Source organism: Odocoileus virginianus, chromosome 24, assembly GCF_023699985.2.
Source record: "Odocoileus virginianus isolate 20LAN1187 ecotype Illinois chromosome 24, Ovbor_1.2, whole genome shotgun sequence".
NCBI classification, from domain to species: domain Eukaryota; kingdom Metazoa; phylum Chordata; class Mammalia; order Artiodactyla; family Cervidae; genus Odocoileus; species Odocoileus virginianus.
Genome location: NC_069697.1, coordinates 51707641 through 51729357, shown reverse-complemented (window position 1 = coordinate 51729357; position 21717 = coordinate 51707641). Strand labels below are relative to the sequence as shown.

General features: G+C 59.5%; 2 protein-coding genes and 1 long non-coding RNA gene across 7 annotated transcripts; 2 read left to right on the top strand and 1 right to left on the bottom strand.

Moving 5' to 3' along the window:
- Positions 1 to 1014: 1014 nt before the first annotated feature.
- NAB2 (NGFI-A binding protein 2) lies at positions 1015 to 7014 on the top strand. 2 transcript variants are annotated; one of them, XM_020878389.2, is made up of 7 exons: positions 1024 to 1284; positions 2758 to 3631; positions 4070 to 4203; positions 4521 to 4572; positions 4666 to 4798; positions 4996 to 5187; positions 6159 to 7014. In XM_020878389.2, exons 1-7 carry the CDS (start codon positions 1202 to 1204, stop codon positions 6266 to 6268), a joined length of 1578 nt encoding a protein of 525 aa, XP_020734048.1. In that variant the 5' UTR covers positions 1024 to 1201; the 3' UTR covers positions 6269 to 7014. The 2 variants fall into 2 exon arrangements, with proteins under 2 accessions (XP_070310862.1, XP_020734048.1); XM_070454761.1 differs by lacking the exon at positions 4996 to 5187 and having other exon boundaries at positions 1015 to 1284.
- STAT6 (signal transducer and activator of transcription 6) lies at positions 6968 to 21462 on the bottom strand. 4 transcript variants are annotated; one of them, XM_020878388.2, is made up of 23 exons: positions 21252 to 21459; positions 20527 to 20634; positions 17534 to 17670; positions 16981 to 17119; positions 16637 to 16720; positions 16094 to 16232; positions 15940 to 15992; positions 15620 to 15768; positions 14917 to 15048; positions 14604 to 14792; positions 14182 to 14269; positions 13919 to 14041; positions 13162 to 13254; positions 12627 to 12833; positions 11347 to 11441; positions 11112 to 11248; positions 10652 to 10798; positions 10348 to 10411; positions 10132 to 10242; positions 9500 to 9592; positions 8642 to 8707; positions 8403 to 8531; positions 6968 to 8316 (listed from the first exon to the last, which is right to left on the bottom strand). In XM_020878388.2, exons 3-23 carry the CDS (start codon positions 17647 to 17649, stop codon positions 8127 to 8129), a joined length of 2544 nt encoding a protein of 847 aa, XP_020734047.1. In that variant the 5' UTR covers positions 17650 to 17670; positions 20527 to 20634; positions 21252 to 21459; the 3' UTR covers positions 6968 to 8126. The 4 variants fall into 4 exon arrangements, with proteins under 4 accessions (XP_020734047.1, XP_020734046.1, XP_070310860.1 ...); XM_020878387.2 differs by having other exon boundaries at positions 20527 to 21459; XM_070454759.1 differs by lacking the exon at positions 10132 to 10242 and having other exon boundaries at positions 20527 to 21462.
- On the top strand, positions 8738 to 9991 carry LOC139030881 (uncharacterized). Its single transcript, XR_011483328.1, has 3 exons — positions 8738 to 8844; positions 9274 to 9384; positions 9739 to 9991. It is a non-coding gene; the product is annotated as an uncharacterized lncRNA (long non-coding RNA).
- Positions 21463 to 21717: the final 255 nt, after the last annotated feature.

Sequence of the window (21717 nt, the reverse complement as noted above, 5' to 3'; positions counted from 1 at the left end):
CTAACAGACGTCCCTAGAAAGGGTATCCTCCCTCTCCAGGGCTACCACAACAGTCTCCCGGGAACAGGTACCCATCCTCAGCAAATAGGGTGCGACAAGCAGAGGAAGGCGGGGTACCCCTCCCATGCCCGACCTTAGCGCTAACAAAACCCGTCGCGACAGTAATCGGCGCGCGCCTAAGTGGTAGCTTCTAACAAGCCCCGCCCATTCCTGTTTCCCAAACTTGGACGTGCACTCCAGGCGTGGATGGAAGGGCGCCTGGGTTTCCGAGAACTGGCTCTTCAAACAGCTCCTTCAGGGGCTGGGAAAGAGCGTTTGGGGATGGAAGAGATTGCTGCGGAGCCCCACGCTCACAGACCTGCCTTAAGCGCACTCTCTATGGGAGTCAGGCGCACGAAAGGAGACGCGCACCCCGAGTCTCCAACAACTTTTCCCGGCTCACTCCTAACGTTCACAAGCACAGCACCGCGAGGTTGGAGCGTGGGCAGCAGGCGTCCGCGGAGCTGTTCAGACGCGTGTGCCGTCCTTTGCGGTGCTCGCTGCCTTTGTGTACCTGTGCGTGGTTGTGAAACTCCGCTCTCCTCTCGGAGGGGAAGGGGGAGTGGGAGTAAGAATGTCGCCGGCTGGGCGCTCACGTGGGTACGTGGGCGCGGAGAAGGCCGGCTGTGCATCCGGCGTGGGCGGCACGGAGCGACCTCGCCCCGCCCGCTGGATCCCCAAGCCCGCCTTCCACAGCCCGGCCTCGGTCACCTCAGTCTCCGACTCGGCGCCCCGGGCTGAGTCCCCGCCCCCGCCTCCGTCTCCACGCTCCTCCCCTCCCCCCCATCTCCGCCTCTCTCCGTCTCTCCGCCGCGGCGTCTCCCCGGCCCGGCGGAGAGGCCCGGGCGCCCGCCCCCCGCCCCCGGCCCCCGCCCCCGGCTCGGCCCACGCCCTCCGCCCGCCCGGCAGCCAGCTCTGCGCCGGGCCTCGCTCCCCGTGCGTCCTGCGGGGGCGGAGGCGCGGAGAGGCGGCGAGCGCAGCCGGGGAGGGGGGGGCAGAGGCACAGACAGAGGCGCGGAGGCTCGGAGAGAGGAGACGTGGAGGGAGGGACGGAGCCCGGACAGCGGCGGACACGGCCTCGCGCGCGGGGAAGAGCGAAGCGCGCAGCAGGCGCTGAGCGCCAGGCACTGAGAAGGGCACCCCCGGTGGTCTCCAGCCGTCCATGCACAGAGCTGCCTCCCCCACAGCCGAGCAGCCGCCGGGCGGAGGGGACAGCGCCCGCCGGACCCCGCAGCCCAGACTCAAGTTAGTGGGCAAAGGGAAGCGGCGGGGAGTGGAGATGGGTGGAGCTGGACTCGGGAGAGGGGTCCGGAGGGCGGAGGTCGAGGAGAGGACGAGGGGAAGCGGGACGGGGGTGGGGGATGGAGACTGACGGAAAGGGGGTGCGTCTTCGAATTCGGGGGCCCAGGGGAGCAGACAGGGATCTGATGCAACTGGAAAGACTAGAGAAAGAGTAGTACCTAATTCTCCATCGCCCGTTTATTTTGGGGGCATGACCTGGCACGTGAGCCCCCTGCAAAGAATGTGGGGGCTCCCAGGCGGCAGGGGAAGCCCTGGGGCTCTAGCTGACAATCGTGCCGGCGGGGGGCCGCTCAGCTGGCTCAGCGCGTCTTTGGTATCGAGCGCGCGGCTTCGGGATCCGGGATAAGCCGGCGCCTTTGAACCAGGAGAGCATCGGAGGAGCTTTGCAGAAGCGGGGCGAGCCTTAGGCGTCTGTTCATTTCTGTAGCTTTATTTACAGAGTGGGGAGGGGAGTTTCGATGTGCAACCCCTCCCTCGAGAGGCCTCCTTGAATCGCTCCCCCACAACACTTGAAGATGTGGGTGGAAAAATGAAGGAGAGAAGAGTAGGCGGGAGGCCCCCCCGGCGGTTTTCGCCCACAGACGCTACCACTGTGGGAGTGTGTGGGGGCGGACCGGGCCCCAGAGCAGAACAATTGAGGCACCCCTCCCGTCCCCCGAGCCTGAGCTGAAGGGATGGCCCTACCAATGGAGCAGGTGGGAAGGTCGCTGATGGGAGAGGGACCAGCTGAGGGGCCCTGGGCAGTCTGGAAGGCAGGGGAGGTCCTGGAGAGGCAGAGCAAGCAGGTGCAGAGAATGCCTCAGCCGCGGGAAAAGCTGAGCAGGGGTGGGAAAGGGGAGCAGAGGGTGGTCTGCCTGGCTCACTGTGAGAACGGGCAGGGCAAGGGGCCACACCCCTCCCGCTCAGCCACGTGAGCAGGATGCCACCAGGGAATACAGCTGGCCAGCAGTGGCCCTAGTTTCCCTTGTAGGGAGGACAAGGGTCCTATGTTCACCTGAGCTTGGACATTAACTTTGTATTGTTAAGACTGCTTAGGTGTGTAGGGTGGAAGGTGAGGATGGTGTTCTGGAAGAAAGGTTGGTCCAGCTAATCCAGGGGTGTCCTGACTGGCCTCAGACTCATGGTCTCCTTGCCCCAGACCACAAAAGTAAACGCTGAGGATGGGGGAGCCTGGGGCCTTTGACTCCCACAACAGACCCGTCTGGCTTCTGGTACTTCTAGCCAGTCTGGGATAGCACTGCCTCTGAGCAGCGGCTGGTTCGCCTGGTCTGTGCTCAAGTCTCTGCAGAGAGAGCATTCAACAGCGGGGAGGAGAAGCAGGCAGGAGAGAGAAGGCAGTTGTGAGGGTGGGTTGGTACCCAGCAGGGAACTTGCGCTGACTGCCCCCCCCCCCCACCCTGTGCGCCTCCTTCCCAGGCCCAGTTCCCGAGCCATGGCCCTGCCTCGGACCCTGGGGGAGCTGCAGCTGTACCGGGTCCTGCAGCGCGCCAACCTTCTTTCCTACTACGAGACCTTCATCCAGCAGGGAGGGGACGACGTGCAGCAGCTGTGCGAGGCGGGGGAGGAGGAGTTCCTGGAGATCATGGCGCTCGTGGGCATGGCCACGAAGCCCCTCCACGTCCGACGCCTGCAGAAGGCTCTGAGAGAGTGGGCCACCAACCCAGGGCTTTTCAGCCAGCCCGTGCCTGCCGTGCCTGTCTCCAGCATCCCACTCTTCAAGATCTCTGAGACGGCCGGGACTCGGAAAGGGAGCATGAGCAATGGGCATGGTAGCCCAGGGGAAAAGGCGGGCAGTGCCCGCAGTTTTAGCCCCAAGAGCCCCCTTGAACTTGGAGAGAAGCTGTCACCATTGCCTGGGGGGCCTGGGGCAGGGGACCCCCGGATCTGGCCAGGCCGGAGCACTCCAGAGTCCGATGTCGGGGCAGGAGGAGACGAGGAGGCTGGCTCACCCCCATTTTCCCCACCGGCAGGGGGAGGTGGCCCTGAGGGGACTGGGGCTGGGGGGCTGGCAGCAGCTGGGACTGGGGGTGGTCCGGATCGACTGGAGCCAGAGATGGTGCGCATGGTGGTGGAGAGCGTGGAGAGGATCTTCCGAAGCTTCCCAAGGGGGGATGCTGGGGAGGTGACATCCCTGCTGAAGCTGAACAAGAAGTTGGCACGGAGCGTGGGCCACATCTTTGAGATGGACGATAATGACAGCCAGAAGGAGGAGGAGATCCGCAAATACAGCATCATCTATGGCCGCTTTGACTCCAAGCGGCGGGAGGGCAAGCAGCTCAGCCTGCACGAGGTGAGGACCCCAGCCTGCCAGGATTGCCCGGGACATCTAGAGCTTGACCTGCTTACCTCTGAGAATCCTCACATTTACCGAGTCGGTTTCATTGCCCGGTGACCAGGACCCAAAGTCCTGACCCCTCCTCCACCAAGCCCGGCTGCCGCTGTGCCTCCCGGCTCCACTGAGGGGGTGCAAAGACACAGGCAAGAGCCCAGCTGTCCAGTTCCATGCCAGCCGGGACCCCACAGCAGTGGAGGAGGCCCCTGGCATTCATAGGAAGCTCTGGGTGCTGCCTTCTGTCTTCCTCCCCCAGGAAGTACCTGGTAGTGTCAGAAACCCAAGCGAACACCTGATGGGTGGTCTCATTTGTCTGATGGAGAATGGGAGGGAGGAGATCTGGGCAAGGTAGTGAGTGAATCAGGATTCTGACTGCTCTGATGGTCCTCTTCACAGCTGACCATCAACGAGGCTGCTGCCCAGTTCTGCATGAGGGACAACACCCTCTTACTGCGGAGGGTGGAACTCTTCTCCCTGTCCCGCCAAGTGGCCCGAGAGAGCACCTACCTATCGTCCTTGAAGGGTTCCAGGTGAGACCCCCTTCTCTAGGTTCTTCCTTGATCAGATTCCTGTGCCTAGGAGCTGGGTCACATCCTGTCTTCCCGTTCAGGTGCCTCTCATCCTGCCTCCCACCCGCCTTGCTTTGACCAAGCCCACTTGTCTGAGGTCTGGCCCCTCCTCCCATCCATCTCAGGCCCCCCTCTGCCCCTGCAGCAGTGGCGCCTGAGCTGGGTACACCTGCTTCGCTAGCCTCTTTCCAGATTCTGGAAACGATGCATTTTAGATTCTGTGTCTGCCACGTGTCCCTCCCCTGCCTCACTGTCCTTGTTCCTCTCCATCTTCGCAGGCTCCACCCTGAAGAACTGGGAGGTCCCCCCGTGAAGAAACTGAAACAAGAGGTGGGTTTTCCAGGGCAAACGTCGGGGGTTAGGGCAGCCGTCCCCCACCCACACCCTTGCCAATCCTCATTTCCTTATTTTGGGCATCCACAGGTTGGAGAACAAAGTCACTCTGAAATCCAGCAGCCTCCTCCCGGCCCTGAATCCTATGCTCCCCCATTCCGCCCCAGCCTGGAGGAGGACAGCGCCAGCCTGTCTGGGGAGAGCCTGGATGGGCACTTGCAGGGTGAGTGTGCGTCACAACCCTCTTACTGGGGGCAGAGGGCCCGGGAGGAGGGCGCTGGGAGGCAGCTGCCTGGAGCGGGCTTGGGAGGCCTGGCCGGGTCGGGGCCAGTGGGCCTGGGCCTGTGGGTCTGGCTGTGTGGCTGAGGGTGGGGGTTCCGTTGCTGTGGTCCCTTACCTGACCCGTGCCCATGCCCGCAGCTGTGGGGTCATGTCCAAGGCTGACGCCGCCCCCTGCTGACCTGCCTCTGGCATTGCCAGCCCACGGGCTGTGGAGCCGCCACATCCTGCAGCAGACACTGATGGATGAGGGGCTGCGGCTAGCCCGCCTCGTCTCCCACGACCGCGTGGGCCGCCTCAGCCCCTGTGTGCCTGCGAAGCCACCTCTCGCAGGTGAGGCAGCCAGCAGTGCTGTCCCCAAGCACCCGACTCCCCAGGCCCCACTCAGCGATCCTGGTGTCCTGGGGCCAGCGGGAGGAGGGCAGGATGGTGGGGCTCCAGCCAGCCAGGCCTCGCGTAAGGGGGGGGGACCCTGCGGGGCTGTTCCCAGGAGGGAGAGTCCAACCCCTAATCTGCGAGGGGGAGCTAGGGGAGCAGGGAGACAGAAGGGGGGGCAGAGGGGAGCAGGAAGAGGAGAGCCAGCAGCAACGGAAGCCTGGCTGAAGTTGTGCCAGTGCGAGCGGGTGGAGCAGGCGGGGCGCTGGAGTGGGGTTGCCGGCTTGGAACTGGAGGAGCCCGAAGGGGAAGGGGGATGCTCTGTGTGTGGATGGGGAGGGGTCAGGCAAGTAGGCCGGCGGAGAGGGCCGGGCATCGCTGGGCTGAGAGTGACGCAGCAGGCGAAGCCACCAACCCTAGCTTGGTATTTTTAAACTGTGCGTGGGTGGGAAGTGGGTGTGGGGACTGAAAGGGGGGCTCTTCTTGGAGGAGGAGCTGGGAGCCTGACTTCCTGTGTTCCCCCTGTTTTGGCTTCTAAGAAACTTGGGGGGCCTGGCGAGGTGGGTGGGGCCTGGGAGGAGGCCAGGAAAGAGTGGGGGCGGCAGGGCCTGGGAAGGGGGGAGGGGGAGAGGTCAGAGCCAAGCCGCCCCCACAGCTCCTGACAGAACCAGAAATTCCAGCAGAACGGGGGCGGGAGAGACACAGAAAGAGACACACACACAGAGACAGCGAGCTACACACAGCCAGAAAGAGGAGGGGGCGCACGCGCTGGGGGATGCAGCCCCGCCCCCACCCCCTGGACAGGAAGTGGGCCGGAGTCGGTACACCAAGCTCGTCCCGCAGCCTTCTCCGCCCCCGTCTCTCTGCTCAGCCACCTCTATGTGCGGCGTCCACCCCACAGCCGCCTGACCTGGTCCTTCTCCCTGCAGAGTTCGAGGAGGGGCTTCTGGACCGATGCCCGGCCCCAGGCCCGCATCCTGCGCTGGTGGAAGGCCGGAGGAGCAGCGTGAAAGTGGAGGCGGAGGCCAGCCGGCAGTGAGGGGCGGACTGGCGTCCTCAGACCGCAGGCTTCTGTCTCATACAGACCCTCCACTCTCACCCTGCCTTCCCGTCACGACCCCGGATCCTCCCCTTGCCCTTCTCCTGCGTCCCCCCCCCCTCCCCGCCCCATGGGCATAGGACTATGGGGCTTCAAGCAATAACGAGCAGGGGCCTGGCCAGAGGACACAGGGAGGGAGCACGGTGTCCCCTCCCCCTTGCCTAGAGCAAGAAGGCGAGAACTCTGCCCCCAGGGCACTTGGGGTCCCCCTTCCCCTACACCGCACACTCCCATTCTCTCTAGTTTGAACCAGTGACACGAGCAGTTGGACTCAGTTTGGACATGGGGGACAGGGGGACTTCTCTGGGAGGGTCCAGCAGCTGAAAATAGAAACATTTCCCCCCAGATCCTGGGGCCTTGGACCACGGGATGTGCTCCTGCCCCGCTGCCCCCCCATTTTTGTGCTTCTAGTCTGTTTCTTTAATTTAACAAGTGCTGCAGTTTGCCCCCCGGCCCCCATCTCCCCCCCAAGCCCTCGGCGTTCTCTCCTCCTTGCCCTGTCTAGGGGGTGTGGGGTCCCCTTCCCCGGCCCCCTCGGGAGGCCTGGGTGGACTCAGGGTCCTCCCTCAGCTGGGGGCTGGGCGGCAGCACCTGTCTGAGCAGTTAGAGCGTCTTTCTTTTCAGATCGTGTACAGTAGATTATTTATTTTGTTATTTTGAAATAAAATTTATTTTATGGCTTAGGATCTCTGACCCCTAAGATGGAGAAAGGGCGCATGGGGTGGGAAAGTGGAGGGAAGCTGGCGGTGGGTGGGGGGAATAGGAAAGAAGCAAGGGGACCACACACCTGAATCGGGACCCCAGTTTCACACTCTGCCTCCGGGCAGGACTGGGGGTGGTGATCCACCAAAGCCACAGCCTGATAAGCAGATGTCGCAGCCACATAGACCCACGTGGGCACAGTCATGCCCAGAACTGAGTACATTTGGGTTGGCATACGTCTGAGAGGCCAGCATACTCGCTGGGGCCTTGTGTGCCGTATCTCATACTTGCTAACTTATGTTGTCACACAGGCACAGTCAGAGAGGTCAGTGTTCTATGTAGCCATACAACTAACGTGTGACATCCACATGTTAACATGTCCCAAGTGCACATGCTTTCACCTGGCTATACACAGACTCAGCCCTTGCACTTCCGCACAATCTCACACACGTATCCTGAAGCCTCAAGCTGACTGACAAGAATCTGGAGCTGGTTGGGACTTTTTCTTTTTTTTAATCTGGGCAAAAGCCACATCTGTAACCAAATGTACAGACCCCACCCCACCTCCCTCCCTGGGTCTCCTGAACTGCTTCCCATCTCTCCAGGGCCGGGGTCCAGGCCCACAGCGCCACCCTCCGTCTGTGGAGCAGATGTGTGCGTGTGTGCGTTTCCATCCGTGAGTGCTGAGCCCCGGCTTGGGGCAGGTGGAGAAATGCCCCCGCTTGCCCAGCCCTCCTGCTGAGCGCCATCTTCCAAGGAGAGCGCGCGTGTGTGTGTGCGTGTGTGTGTGTGTGCGCGTGTGCGGGCTCTCGTGCGCTGTCTGTGCAGGCATGTTGGGGCATGTCTCACTTGGAACCTGAATTTCCCTTCCACTGTCTGGAAGGGAGAGGGCAGGGGTGTGTGGGAAGGGAAGGAGTAGGTATGTTCCACCCAGTGTACCTTCTCCTGGCAAAGTCTTCTCCTCCTGAGCAGGGAGTGGGTGGGGAGAGGAGGCCACAGCTCCCTCTCTGCTGCTGGGCAGCAGCGGGGGCAGGTGCCCAGAGCAGGCCCGTGGGGGCAGGGGAGCGGTCTCTCTGGGCTCCGCCTCCAGCTGGGGTCACCAGCTGGGGTTAGCCCTTAGGTCCAGGTGGGACATTGAGATCCCAGACTGCCCGTAGGGGGAGGGCTGCAGGAGGGGCTGGGCTCCCAAGGACCCTCCCCCTGACTCTCCTTGTCCCTCCAAGAGAAGCTTGGTTAGGTCCTGTTCCGTGGGAGGCAACAAGGGCGGGAACATGTCTTCACGGACCCTGCAGGGAGGAAGTGGAGCAGCAGTGAGATGGGCATGGTACCCACACCTCACCCCCCCAGCCACCCCCCGCAGGCTGACACTCACCAGGTGCCTTGAGGGAACCCCCCCACTGGCTGGCTCAGGCAGCTGTCCTCTGCCATGGTCACATCTGAGCAGAGCAAGGGCTCGGGGCTGGACACGGCGTGATCCTGCGGCGGGCACGGCAGCAGGCCCCTGCCAGCCCCGGAGAAGTCAGTGAGGTGGTGCTGGGGGTCAGGGTGGGGGTGAGGCTGGGAATGAATGAGGAACTTGAGCTCAGGATGGGGGCGGGGGTGGTCACTCACTGCGGATGAGGTTGGTCAAAGGGCAGGCTCATCTGGCTCAGGCTGGGCGGCATCGGCAGGTGAGGTCTGGAAGCAGGAAGGGGAGGGCACAGTCAGAGGAGGGCGGGCCAGGGCAGCTATCGCAAGGTCAAGCCCACTGAGCACGGAAACTACTTCCAGTTCCGCATCCTGATGGCATCGCCTTGGGCAAGGCATTTCTCCCTGTGAGTTTGGTCCTCTTCTCTGTATAAATGTTATTCTATGCACTGGGGACTGGAGCGGGGGACAGAGGAAGGATAGATTAGCTAATTTCTGCTGTTTCTTTGGACTCTGAACTCTGCTGGTTCTAAGATCCCGCCTCTACCTCAGCTCCTATGGGGGGAAGATATGCTGCCTTGACTGAGAGTTAGTAAGCACCTGAGTGCTACCTGGAGAACAAAAATGTCTGCCACTTCCAGGCCAGAAAGATAAACCTATACAAATCAAGGTAAGAGAAAAATGACAGTAGATTTCAGAGGCAGGAGAGAGAATACTAACACTTGCATAGCTCTTACTAGGAGCTGGGTTCTATGTTTAGCTTTATACATACTACTAACTCAACCTTCACAATAATCCTGTGAAGTAGGTATTATCATCATTATTCCATTTTACAGATGAGGCATCAGAGTTAAGTTACTTGCCCGAAGTCAGCAAGTGGTGGAGCTGGAATTTGAACCTGGATCTTAACTATTAACACCTCCATGGAGTGGACAGAAGAAACACAGGTGTTGGATTTTTGCCATCCCTTCCTCACTGAAGAGCCTCTCTTCACAAATACAAGTGCCCATCCCCACTGCAGGGGGTGACCCAACCCCATTCCCCAGAGGTAGCCCCACTTACTCCTGGAAGGCTGGCAACATATTGACTGATTCTTCCCGGGGGAGGGCTGGATATGAGGGGATGGAGTGAGAGCGTGGTGGGTACACTTGGGGCCTAGGGAAAGAAAGCAGACTCTTGAGGCCAGCCCTTCTCCTGGATACTCCCAACCCCCTACCCAGGAATCTCGGGGCTTCCCTGGGGGCTCAATGTAAAGAATCCGCCTGCCAGTGCAGGAGACATGGGTTTGATCCCTGTTGCAGGAAGATCCCACATGCAGTGGAGCAGCTAAACCTGAGCCCCACAACTACTGAGCCTGTGCTCTAAAGCCCAGGAGCCGCAACTGCTGAAGCCTATCAACCCCAGAGCCCATGCTCTGCAACAAGAGAAGTCACTGCAATGAGAAGCCTGCACACCACAACTAGAGAGTAGCCCCCACTCGCCTCAACTGGAGAAAAAGCCTGCACAGCAAGGAAGACCCAGCAGAGCCAAAAATAAAATAGGTTTTTAAAATTCTATTTTTAAAAGAAAGTTGGGGGATCCCTTTCAAGCAAAGGAAATTCCCCACTTCAACCCCCAGTGCCAACTCTCCCCATGCCCATGCTGAATGCCTGCTGGCACAGACCACTCCCAGTTCTATCTCTCAAGCTTCTTACACCATATCTGGGCAGAGCTGCAGGTTCATGGAGGAGTCAGGGGCCATTCCAAGATCGTAAGGTGGCACCATGGTAGGCATTTGGGGCTCTGGGGTGGGAAGTGGTTGGTCCCTGGAGGAGGGGAGGAGGTATGTGTGACTGACCAGGGGATGATGCCACACCTCCTGCTTACAAGTAAGTATCAGCCCCGCCCTCCATCCACACCAGCACACTCACCTTTCCACAGTCATCTTGATTGTAGCTGGGACATAACCCCTGCCATCCTTACCCATCTGCTCAGCTGTTGTGGGGAGGAAAGGAGAGCCATGGAATGCTTCTGGGTTAGGGAGGAAGGGAGCTGGAAAAGGTGAGCATGGATGATGGGCAGGGTCCAGAAGCAGGGAAATAACAATGGAGGAAGAAGTCAGGGATGATGGGGTGATGATGACACCCCACAGCAGGGGGGGTGGGAGCAGCCAGGAGCAGGGAGGAGGTGGGCCGCAGAAGGAGTCAGAGCTGCCAGCCCCGGCTCACAGCTCACGTTTGTAGTGGCTCCGAAAAGCCTCATCCTTGGGTTTCTTGGGGTAGAGGTTTTTGAGCTGAGCGAGGTCCCGGATTCGGTCCCCAAGTGAGCGAATGGACAGGTCTTTGGCAGAGAACGGCTGGATGTTTTCTATCTGTGGGGAGCCTGCATAAGGAATGAGGCCCTGAGTCCCCTCCATCCAGACTTGCTTCCCCTTCCCCAACCTACACCCATGGTTGGACTCATTCTTAATCTACCAAGGAAAGGAGAGGAGGAGCTGGTGAGGGTCCCACCAGTCCCCATTCCCACCAAACTCCGAGTGAGAGGGTAGAAGTTTAGGCCACAGAAGAAAGAAGAGAAGCTGAACCTAAGGAAGAACTTCCTAAGATCGGGGTTGGCATCAAAGAAGGCCAGGACCTTTCTCAGAACAAGCCCCTGAGGGGACATAGAGGCAGAGGAGTGGCTGGGGTGGCCTCACCATCCTGGCCGCGGATGACGTGGGCAATGGTGATGCCCCCAATCTCTGAGTCGCTGAACCGAAGGAGGAAGGTTCCATCAGGCTCGTTGAGGAGAAGGCTAGTGACGTACTGTTTGCTGATGAAGCCAATGATCAGCCTGCCAGGATGAACGAGAGGATGTGGGTGAGGGTGTGTAGGGTGTGGAGCAGGATCTGGAGGCCCAGATCCTCAGGTCACCTGGGAGCAGGGACTCACCGGTCTGACCAGTAGCTCCGGAGACAGCGTTTGGTGAGATCTAGGACACCGTCAAACCACTGCCAAAAGGTGAAGCCACGACCCAGCAGGATCTCCTGTGGGGAGAGGGGAGCCGGTGTGAGCACGAGAGGGCAGAGCGCGAGCCTGGCCGGGCCAGGCACTGGGCCGTGAGCACCGACGTGGCAGAGTCACGTGGGGGACCACGCTGCGCCTGAGACCCTGTCAGCGACAATGGCCGGCACTCAAGCTGCCCATGTGCCAGGCACTAGTCCAGGCTCTTGCCATAAATTACTGTATCTAATCTTTACACGTCTATGGATGAAGATCCCATGAGAATCCCATCTTACAGATGAAGAAATGAAAGCCTAGAAAGCTCAAATAACTTGCTTCTTACACAACCAGTGAGAAGCAGGGCTGGGATTTAGTCCAGGAAGTCTGGGCTGGGCCCCCTCATAACCACTGTGCTCCACCCCCTCCCGAATGAGGCCTGGCGGAAGTGGTGTCCAGAGAAGGCAGCTTGCAGGATATAAGTGTCCTGTTCCCTTTGCTAACACATCCTCTTGTCGTGTGGGCTTTTCTTTCTTCCTTTTTTAAAAAAGAGATCAGTACATAATAGCATTGAATCAGCTGGTCTTCAACCAAGACACCCAGACCTCCATTTTCCCCCGTTTTTGTAACAGATCCAGTCCTGAGCCACATTATTTTGGGGGCAGTAAAATGTAGTAGCTAAGAGCAAGAGTCAGAAATATGGCCTCACTTGCTAGGAGGCCTTGGAGAAACTACTTAATGCCTCTGAGCTGGTTCATCCTCTATAAAACTGGTGTAATAGTGCCTACCTTAAAGAGCTTCTTGTGATGATTAAGTGAGATAGCACACACACAGTGCTCAAGTACAATCTGGCATATACTAAGCAGTCGACGCATGGTCGATGGTGTTACTGCGTTTGTCCCTGTGGGATTTTGTCCTGGTTTTTGCAATAGGAACTATTTTCCCAATGGGTCAAAGTCGTTTCAAATCAAAGCTGTGTTTACACACAATCTGGGTGAGTCATGCAAATCACCAGCAAAAGGGAGGACAGAGGGCCCCCAGATGAAAACTAGGGGGACGCCAGAGAGCCACGGGGTTTTCCTGCCTGGGCCAGAGCAGAGGCCCTCCCGAGGAACGTGGCGGGGCACTGTGAAAATCCTAGCGGTCGGTCCCTGGGCAGAGGCTGGGGGTGCCCTGAGTGCCCCAGGGGTGAAGAGCTTGGGGGCGGAAGATCCAAAGGGCAGGGGAATGACCTTGTTGAACTGTGACCAGGACACGGAACGGTGCTGGAAGGCCTCCATACTGAGGCTGTTGTCATTGAAGATCTTCTGGGCCAGGAAGAGGAAGTGCTCCGGGAGTAACCCCCGGCTGGTCCCCACTTCAGCCATGAACTTGAGGTTCAGAGTTTCACACATCTTCTCCCAGGGCACCCGCTCAGCCACCACAAAGGGCACGCGGTCCTGGGAGGGGAGGGGAGAGGGGAGGGAGCCTCAGGCTGACTTAACCATCTCTCCTCAGAAGGGCTTGCATCCTCCCCCCGCCCAGACTGTCCCTTCCCAGCTTGTCCCCCGAGTCTGCTCAAGAAAAATGGTGCCTTTCCAACAGCAGTCTAAGGTGCCATCACAGAATCGGTGTTAACATTGGCGTGAAAGGAGGTCAGAAGGACAGAAACAAGTCTATGAGGAGGAGTTATGGCCACTCTCAAGTGTTCATACCAGCCACCCCACCAGCCTGCACCCAGCCCCCAGGTTACAGCCCCTCCTCCCCCAACTCCGGGTCTTGCCTCACCATCTCAGAGAAGGCATTGTCCCACAGGATGGTGGCTTTGGCGTTATTGTCTTGGTTGCCATGGACGATGACCACCAGGGGCAGAGACAGGGCCTGAAGCAGGGGAGGAGAGGGAGCTCTTGGTACTGGGGGACAAGGGGGCCCCTGCAGAAGGCTGGCTCTGAGGGTGCCCGGAAGCTCCTGAAATCCCACCACATAGTTAAAAATTCATGGTGTGTGATCCAGTGCTTTCTGAAGCTGAATTATGGCCTCCCTGCTGAGACGTGGTGAGGAGCCAGTGCTATGCAGCCAGACCTCCAGGTTTCAGATGCCAGCTCCAGCATTCAAGAGCTGTGTGACCCAGGCTAAGTGCTCAGTCTCTGTGTCTGTGTTCTCATCTGTGAAATGAAGCTAGTAAGAGTACCTCCCTCGTAACGTTCACGGTGCAAACCCTGCGTGTGTGCGCGTGCGTATGACTTAAAACAGTGCCGTTTTAAGTGCCCTGGTCTAAGAAAAGTGCTTCAATATCTTAGCCATTAGCATGGCTAAGGAAAATAGTTCTTCTTGCAAAAACTGGGACAGAACCCCACAGGGACATATGCAATAGCACGCACCATCATTCCCCAGAGCGTGCACTTGCGTTCTCGTCCTCCCCACTCCCCCTGGAGCCCCAACGTGCATGAACCCCAGACCTGCAGGGCGCAGGGCATTCATGAGGAGTGAGGATCCAGGCCTCGGGGTGTTGGCCGGGGCACCTGGGGCCCCTCCTCGGGCTCACCTGGAGCTGGATGGGGAGTTTGTTGGGGCCGAGCGTGAGGCTGGTGGAGAAGAGCACAGCACACTTCTCCTCGGTGACAGATTCGGTGCCCTTCCGCTCACACCGCTTGATTTTCTTCAGAAGCTGGGGATGGGGTGAGGGCGAGGGGGTTGAGGGCGAGGAGGTGGAGGGCAGAAACTGCTTCTCCTGGGCTCCCCACACCCTCTCGAGGACACTTGCCTGGCCTGAGGACCCCCGGCCCCTGCTCCCCAAAGGCCCCTCACCAGGTTCTTGAAGAGCGCAGAGCAGCAGTTCCCGGGGACACTGTTCTCCAGGGGCACGGTGTTGTTGATGATCTCCCCTGTGCTTTCTCTGCCAGGGCAAGTCAGAGAGGGGCTCGTCCCGACCGGCCCGGGAGTGGCAGGAGCTCGAGTCCACAGGTGAACAGCCTGGACTATTGGTCCCTAATCTCCATCTCCCTACTCGGGTTCTTGAGGGAGAAACCCCCATCTTAGCCAAATCAGGACGCTGCCACCCCGCTCCAGCGCTGGTGGGTCCCTCCCCTTCCTCTGGCTTGACTGTTACCCAGGGTCCCCATATCCCACAGCCCTCCCTCCCTGTCATCACCAGCCCCCTTCGCTGTGCCGGTCCCCCAGGCTCCTCTGGCCTCCATCACCCCCCCAGGCTCTCTCCAGCCCCGGCTTACGCTCCAGCTCCGGGCCCCTGGGGCATGCTCAGCTCCCTCGCCTGCTTCTCCGTGACCATGTCGGCCCTGACCAGCGGAGGCTTGGCTGGGGCCCCCAGGAACCGCAGGCCCAGCAGGAATCGAACCCCGGCCTGGAACTTGGTCTGAGTTTTCAGAACCTGGGGGGGCTGCTTTTCCACCAGGAAAGAGCTGGGAGGAGTGAGGAAGACACAATGGAAGTGAACAGCCGGTCCCTCCGGGTGCCGCCCGCCCCCCCAACTCTGACCCTTCTGCTTCCTTGGGGTCTGCTCTCCACCAGGAGGGGGGCTCATACCTGGCGACAAGTGTACGCAGGACTTCATCCAGTCGGCTAATCAGCGCTGCCCGGGTCTTGGGATCAAGCTCCCCACCAGCTGCCCCCACCTCCTGCTGCAGCTGGGAATAAATGTCCACCAGGCTCTCACACCTGGGGCCAGGACCGTGGTCAGGGGCACAGTCTCCCAGCCTGCTCCCGGCCCAGAAAGCCCCTCACCCCTCAGCCCAGGAAGAAAGCAGGGCAGTGTGTGTGGAGGGCTGGGGATGAGCAGTGGGCCCAACTGCAGGGTGCCGGGGCTGAAGGGGCGGTGGGACGCGCCTTGGCTCTGTGCAGGGTTCCCGCTCAGTGCCCGGAAGCTCCGTGGAAACGAGCTGCCCCTTCCCCAGGGCGTCTGATACCCAGGTCTGAGGCCAGCACGCATGATGCTTTTGCGCATATTGAAAGATGCCCTGCCCAGTAAACCAAGAGGACTTCCCAGTCCTCTGGGCATGGAGCTCGAAGAGGAAAGTATGGGCTGGAGGAATGCCCCTGCCGGGCCAGCCTGGCGCACGTGGGCAAGACACGACCTGAACAACAGGAGGGGCGGCTCTGCCGGAACTGGCTTCTCCGAGTCTTGGCCCACCCCGAGACCCTCTGGCCTGCTTACTCTCTTACACCTCCAGCAGGGAGAGCAGGTGTCCACCCCCAGCGCATCCCGCTTCCCTGTCAGCCCTGCCCCCACCTCTCTTGTAGTGGAGCCAGGCTCTCCTCAAAGGGCGCGCCATTCCCTGCCAGCTGCTGTTGCCGCTTCCATATCTGGATCCTCTTCAGCACCAGGGCCTGAGCGGCTTCCAGCTCGCCAACAGTCTCCTGCAGCAGCGTGACCAGGGCCTGTGGGCAGGTGGGGCCTGAGCCGGAGCCACACGCTTCCTCTTTGCCCAGCTCTGGAGGGTAGCCTCCCTTTCTCACCCCTCAGAGGTGTACTCACCATCCCTCCACAGATCTGAGACCCTCAAAGCCTGCACTTTGGGCTCAGTCTCCGCATCTCAGCCCATTACTCACCTCACTTGGCCCAGTCCCGTTGGCAGGCGTTTCTATCAAGCTGTGCAGAGACACTGCGGGTAGGGCAAAAGTCGGGGTGCACACAGATTTGAGAGGTTCAACCAGGGCTGAGATCCAAGAGGGGGCTGCCCCCACACACTCCCCGGAACCCCACCTTGGCCAGCCTCAGCTCCAGGCTGCAGGGCCTCCCGGAGAAGGCGGGTCTCCCCCACCCGGTGCTGCACCCTCCGTAGGACTGTGTTAAACTTGAGTTCCTCCTGCTTCCAGTGGAAGGACATTGGCAGGTGGTGGAACTGCAAGGAAAGACAAGCGACAGGTGAGACACTCTGCCCATCCCTTTTCTCTCAGCCTCCACTCCCTACAGGGGTGCCCACTGCTCTGCAGAAGACGGACCACTTCCCTTGTCTCGCTCCCTTCTCTTCCTTGACAGTTCTTCCTGACATTTTGGAATCTTCTGGAGATAACAGCTCTGTATCACTTGCCCTTTCTTCCCCAGGCCCCTCACTACCCTCAGTCCCTTGCAGGAAGCTTCTCTGAGCTTAACTTGGGGCTCACTTTGACCACAGAAACCTCCCATGATCATCTTGGACCTAGAACACTGAGCTTTTCCTGAAGTTCAAATCCCTTCTAGTTTCTCATGGCTCAGGCTAAAGTTCCCGGGGGTTGAGTTGGGGTGGGAGGTGGGGTATCACAATACCTGCTCCATAACCGCTTTTTTTTCACCTTGAAGTATGTGTCGGCAAGTGGCCACCAGCTTCAGGGGGTCCCTCTGATATATGCTCTAGAAGTGAAGGGTGGTCACTGGGGTTAGCCTCACCCTCACCCATGTCATTCTCCCTCACCAACCCCCCCATTCACACAGGAACTCAAAGGCAGCACAGTCACAGACTCCAGAAGTTTGCATGCATTTGCACGCTTTTAAAATCTAATTTGCCTGCTAGCTAAGCGCTAACCAGAGGAATACCAATTTCCTTCCAGCATCCAGGGCTCACCTCAGCTCCAGGCCCCACCCTGGCCCTGGCCCCTCCCTCCTGCCCCCACCTCCAGAGTGCTGATGTGTTGCAAGATGGTGCTCCCCTCCCCCTGCTCTCCGGCTGAGGTCTGGAGGCTCTGGACAGTGGCAGAAAGTAGGGCGCTGGCCATGCTGCAGCAGAAGGTGTCTGAGCCGACCAGGAATTCCCTGCGGGAAGATCAGGATGAGGCTGCCTCAGGCCAGGGATTCCTGGACTCTAGTGCCTCCACCCCACAGCAAACAGCTCAGCACATCCTTCCTCCTCTTCTCCTCCATCCAGGCCCTCCGCAGTCCCCGGCTGTGCACCCTGTTCCCCAATCCTCCAGCTGTTGTGGGTGGCGCCCTCGCCCCAGCTCTGACCTCCCTCCTCTGTGGCTCAGGTTCCTAAGGGGGTGGGGAACTCCGTGTGTCAACACGCCGTAGTCTGCTCGATGCGGTACAGACTCCCGGCTAAGTCTGGACCACTGCGTGCGGAATAACGAGTCCCAAGTCTCAAAATGGGATGAAGAAAACCTACTGAGAAGGAAGGTGGGTGGGGGGGGGGGGCCCTGGGGGGCTGATAAGGGGGCAGCCAGGACTCACCAGGGCTGGTTCTCCAGCCAGTCACCCAGGAGATGCCGCAGGTGTTGAGGAAAGTCGACATAGAGCCGCTGCAGCTTTTCTGGGGGCATTTTGGAGACCAGACCCCACAGAGACATGATACGGGGTTTGGAGGGCGCCTGAAGAAAGAGAGGGCTTCCCTGGTAGTTCAGAAAGTAAAGAATCTGCCTGCAGTGCAGGAGACCCGGGTTTGATCCCTGGGTCAGGAAGATCTCCTAGAGAAAGGAATGGCAAAGCCACCCTAGCATTCTTGCCTGAAGAATTCCATAGACAAAGGAGCTTGGCAGACTACAGTGCGCGGGGTTGTGAGATTCGGACATGACTGAGCGGCTGACACTAACGCTGAAGAGAAAGAACAAGTTTACTTGAAAGCTGGCCTTTGGGGGCAGCCAAGGGTCTCCCATAGACAGCCCTTTTGGAGACCATCAGCACCACAGCTCTCAGCCAGACGATATCCAGCCAGGACCCTCCCTGGCCAAGCCTGAGACGAGGTCTTTTCTTCAGCAGCAGGCATGGGGGTGGGAAAAGCTGAGCTGCAGCCAGCTGAGGGAGGAGAGGGTAAGAGACGGGGCAGTGGGGCAGAAGGGAAAGCTCTCTGGGAGAAGGCAGAGAATGTGGGTTGTAGCTCTAGACCCAGCTCTGATTCTGTTGGCAGGAAGCCTCCCCTCGGAACTTCCCTGGTGGTCCAGTGGCTAAGACTCCATGCTGCCAATGAAGGGAGCAAATCCCTGATCAGGGAACTAAGATGCCCAAAACAAACAAAAACAAACCTCCCCTCTGTAGACCTCAATCTTCTCATCTACAAAATATGAGGCTTGGGTAAAGTATGAACTTTCCAAATTTTTTAAAGAAGTAGACCGTTTTAGCCAGTTACGTAAAATTGGAATTTCTCTGTTGAAATCAAGTGCGGTAGACCTGGAATTCTACCACTTCTTGCTTCCCACTCTCCACCTCTGGACCCCAATGGTGTCCCTGGAGAAATCCCTCAAAATTCCAGGGTTCCATGAAACAATCTGAAAACTGCCTGGCTAGATGAGGAAGAAGAAGATGGTAGAGTAATAATAGCGATCATTCATTAAGCACTTACTATGTACGAGGCATTACACTGAGCGCCTTACCTCACTAGAATCTTGCAACAATTTTTAAAATATAAAATTATCCCATCACAGGCAGAGAAACTGAGCTCAAGGAGGTTCTCCAACTTGCCAAGGCCATTCTGCAAGCAATTTGAACCCAAGTGGGGATAAACCACCACTCTGTGCCCTTAGGATCCCTTCCGGACCCAGACCTCATAATCCCAAGAGGAGGGGGGCATGGGAGGAGACCTGATCAAGGGGAGATGGAGCAAGAGGAAAAGTAGAGAGAACTCAGGAAGGAGAAAAAGTGAGGTTACTAAGCCTGCAGCGAACAGCCTAGAAGAGGGGCGAGGGGCCTAGAGGACTACCGGAAGAGAAGGAGAGAGGCAAGGAGGTGGGAGGACAGGGAGGGGGTGGTTGCCTCCCCATTTCTAGGTGCACTGCAGGCGGAGTGGGTAAACCAGTGGTTCCCCAGGGGTCTCTCAGTTCGTGTTTCTCAGAACGTCCCTCTTCCCAGAGAGGACAGAAAGGATGGGGGTGGAAACTCCCTGGGCCTCCCTCAGCCCAGTTAGACCCAAGTTCTCCTGCAAACCGGTAGCTTCTCCCCTCTCCCAGGACTCCCAAAGGAACGGAGAGCAGACAGGCCCCTTTTCTGGAGATCCGTGCTCCTCCCCCAGTTCCTATATCCCCGAGACCTCTTTTCTCCCAAAGGCAGAATCCTCCCCCTCCTGCTCAGGGTCCTCTCATAGACCCTTCTCTACACCCACCTTGGGGTGGGGCATCTTTTGGTCTGTGTTTCAAACTCAAGGGAGGACTTCATTCCTCTCTTCCCGCTTCCTCTCCTGTTTCTCAGGGTGCTCAGACCTTTGACCTCTGTCTCTACCCTACCGGGACGGAAGTGATCCCTAAGTCAGAGGCAGCCCCCCTTTCTCCATACCCCATAGATTAGGAAGAGTGACCAGCTTCCTGGCATGGCCCTACCTTCAGATCTCGCCCACTCCATCCTCAGACAGGGAGGGCCCAGACTTTCCCCCACTCCCACCCAATAACCAGGCTGGCTCAATCGGCCTGCCAGGCCAGGGGCATCTTCTGCTGTAAGCCCCCCTGAGCACCGCAGAGGGAGGAGCCACGGCCCGAGGGGGCGGGGCCCGCGTTCCCTTCCCCATGGGGAAGGGAAGTCTAGGATCTTCAGCAGCCCCGCTTCGGGGCCTGAACTTCACCCCACCCCCCGACATTCCTGAGCCCTCTGACCGTGGGGCCGCAGGATCAGAAGTCAAAAGCGCCTCTCTGGGTAGCCCAGTGTGTGCGCGGCGGTGGGGGCGGGGAGGGGTGCGGGGAGGCGGAGCCAGTTTGGCACCGGGAGGGTTAACTCCGTGACGCCGCCGGGCCAAGCGTGGAGCAGTTTTGAGGGGGAAATTCCCCCTCCTCTGGGGCACCATGAGGTTCTACTTCTGGGACACGCTCACCCCCTGGCCACACCCTTGAAGAGGGACCTTTGCGTGGGGCCCGGAGAGGGGTCTGCGGAGGACCCACTGCCCGCTGCCATCAGCGCTCTAGAGGGAGGGGCGGCCACTTCCCCCCAGCCCGGAGGGCAGAGGGGCGCCGGCTCGCCCTCCTTCCCCTGCGTTAGCGCGTCCCGGCGGTGCGGGGGATGGGGCGTGTGGAAAAAGTGACCCACGCTGGGGAGGAGCGGGGCGGCTGCTGGGCCCGTACCCACCCCGGATTCCTCTGATATTTCGAAACTGCCAAAACTCAGTAACACCAGCCACCAGCCCCAGCTGAAAGTTTCCTGGGGACCATCCGTTCTGCCCAGGCAGGATCCTGACGGGCACTCCCCTCCGCCCCCCGCGTTGAGAGTCAGAGGCCCCCCACCCGCCCTCCTTGGAGGCATCCCCTCACCTTGGCAACCCCTCTGTGGTCCGCTCCCTCTCTCAGCGGGCTCTGCCAGGCCCCATGGGTCTGTAGCTCTGTCCAGCGGGTTCAGGACTGGCCCTGCTAGCGCCCCTCCTCCACCACCACCACCAAAAAGAAGAGGAAAAAAAAAAAATACACACACACACACACACACAATCCTCTCCCGTCCTCCCTCTTAAGAGTAAGCAGTGGCTGCCCCAGCCCGCTGTTTCCGGCTTCTCCGACTACCCAGGTCCCTCCCTGGAGCTCTGACGACAGAGAGAAGAGAAAGTGGGCTGGAGGAGGAAGAGGAAGAAAGTGGGGGTGAGCATGTGTGCCTCTGGTATGGAGTAGGGGAGCCAGGCCTGGGGCCAGGCTGGAGGAAGGGCTGACCCCCAGTTACCGTCCCCCATCGAAAACCATCAGCTTTCCTCCAGAAAGTCACCTAATATCAAGCAGAGACATGCCACCCCAAACTGCAGCTCCCCTGCTCAAAATCCCGAAGGGCCTGGGGTTTGGGCTCACGAGGGACGTGGGCTGCCCCCTCGCCCCCCGGGGGCGCCTCTGGAGAAAGAAACCCCTCTGGGCTCTGCGCTCCCTCCAGTGGAGGACCCTGAAAGCGGCTGGGGAGCCGGGACTCCTCGGCCCCCCTCCCTGCAGGGTGGGGAACGCCTTAGAGGTCTCGTGACCCGCTGCTGGGAGGGAGTGGGGGAGGGGACCGCGAAGCTCACAGTCCTGTAGGCCTCCAGGGGTGCCTGGGACTGAAAATCCTTTCTGCCACCTCCTCATGGGGTACTTCTCCGGACACCCAGGTAGGAGCTGGCGGCAGGCTGGAGTTGCTGGCTGTAGGTTCCCAAGGGACAAGTTTGAATACGAATCTGCTGTGCAACCTTGGCAAAGTTCCTATCTGTTTCTGGGGTAAACACGGAGACACACCCAGAAATAAACGTGCATGTACACAGCTTCCCCAGCCAGAAGGACACTCCCTCTCACGCACACACATGCTGACACACAGGCGCAGGCAGGCTCACAGACGCGTCAGGACTCGGAGCCACAGGCAGTCACAAGGACACACACTCACACACTCAAGGCTTGCTCAGCTTCTGAGTCATCGTTGTCACTAGGGATGGTGTTTGAAGCTTTGGCTGGAGGAGGAGCTGGAGGAGGCCAAGGGACCTTCAAGCCCCCAAACCTGAG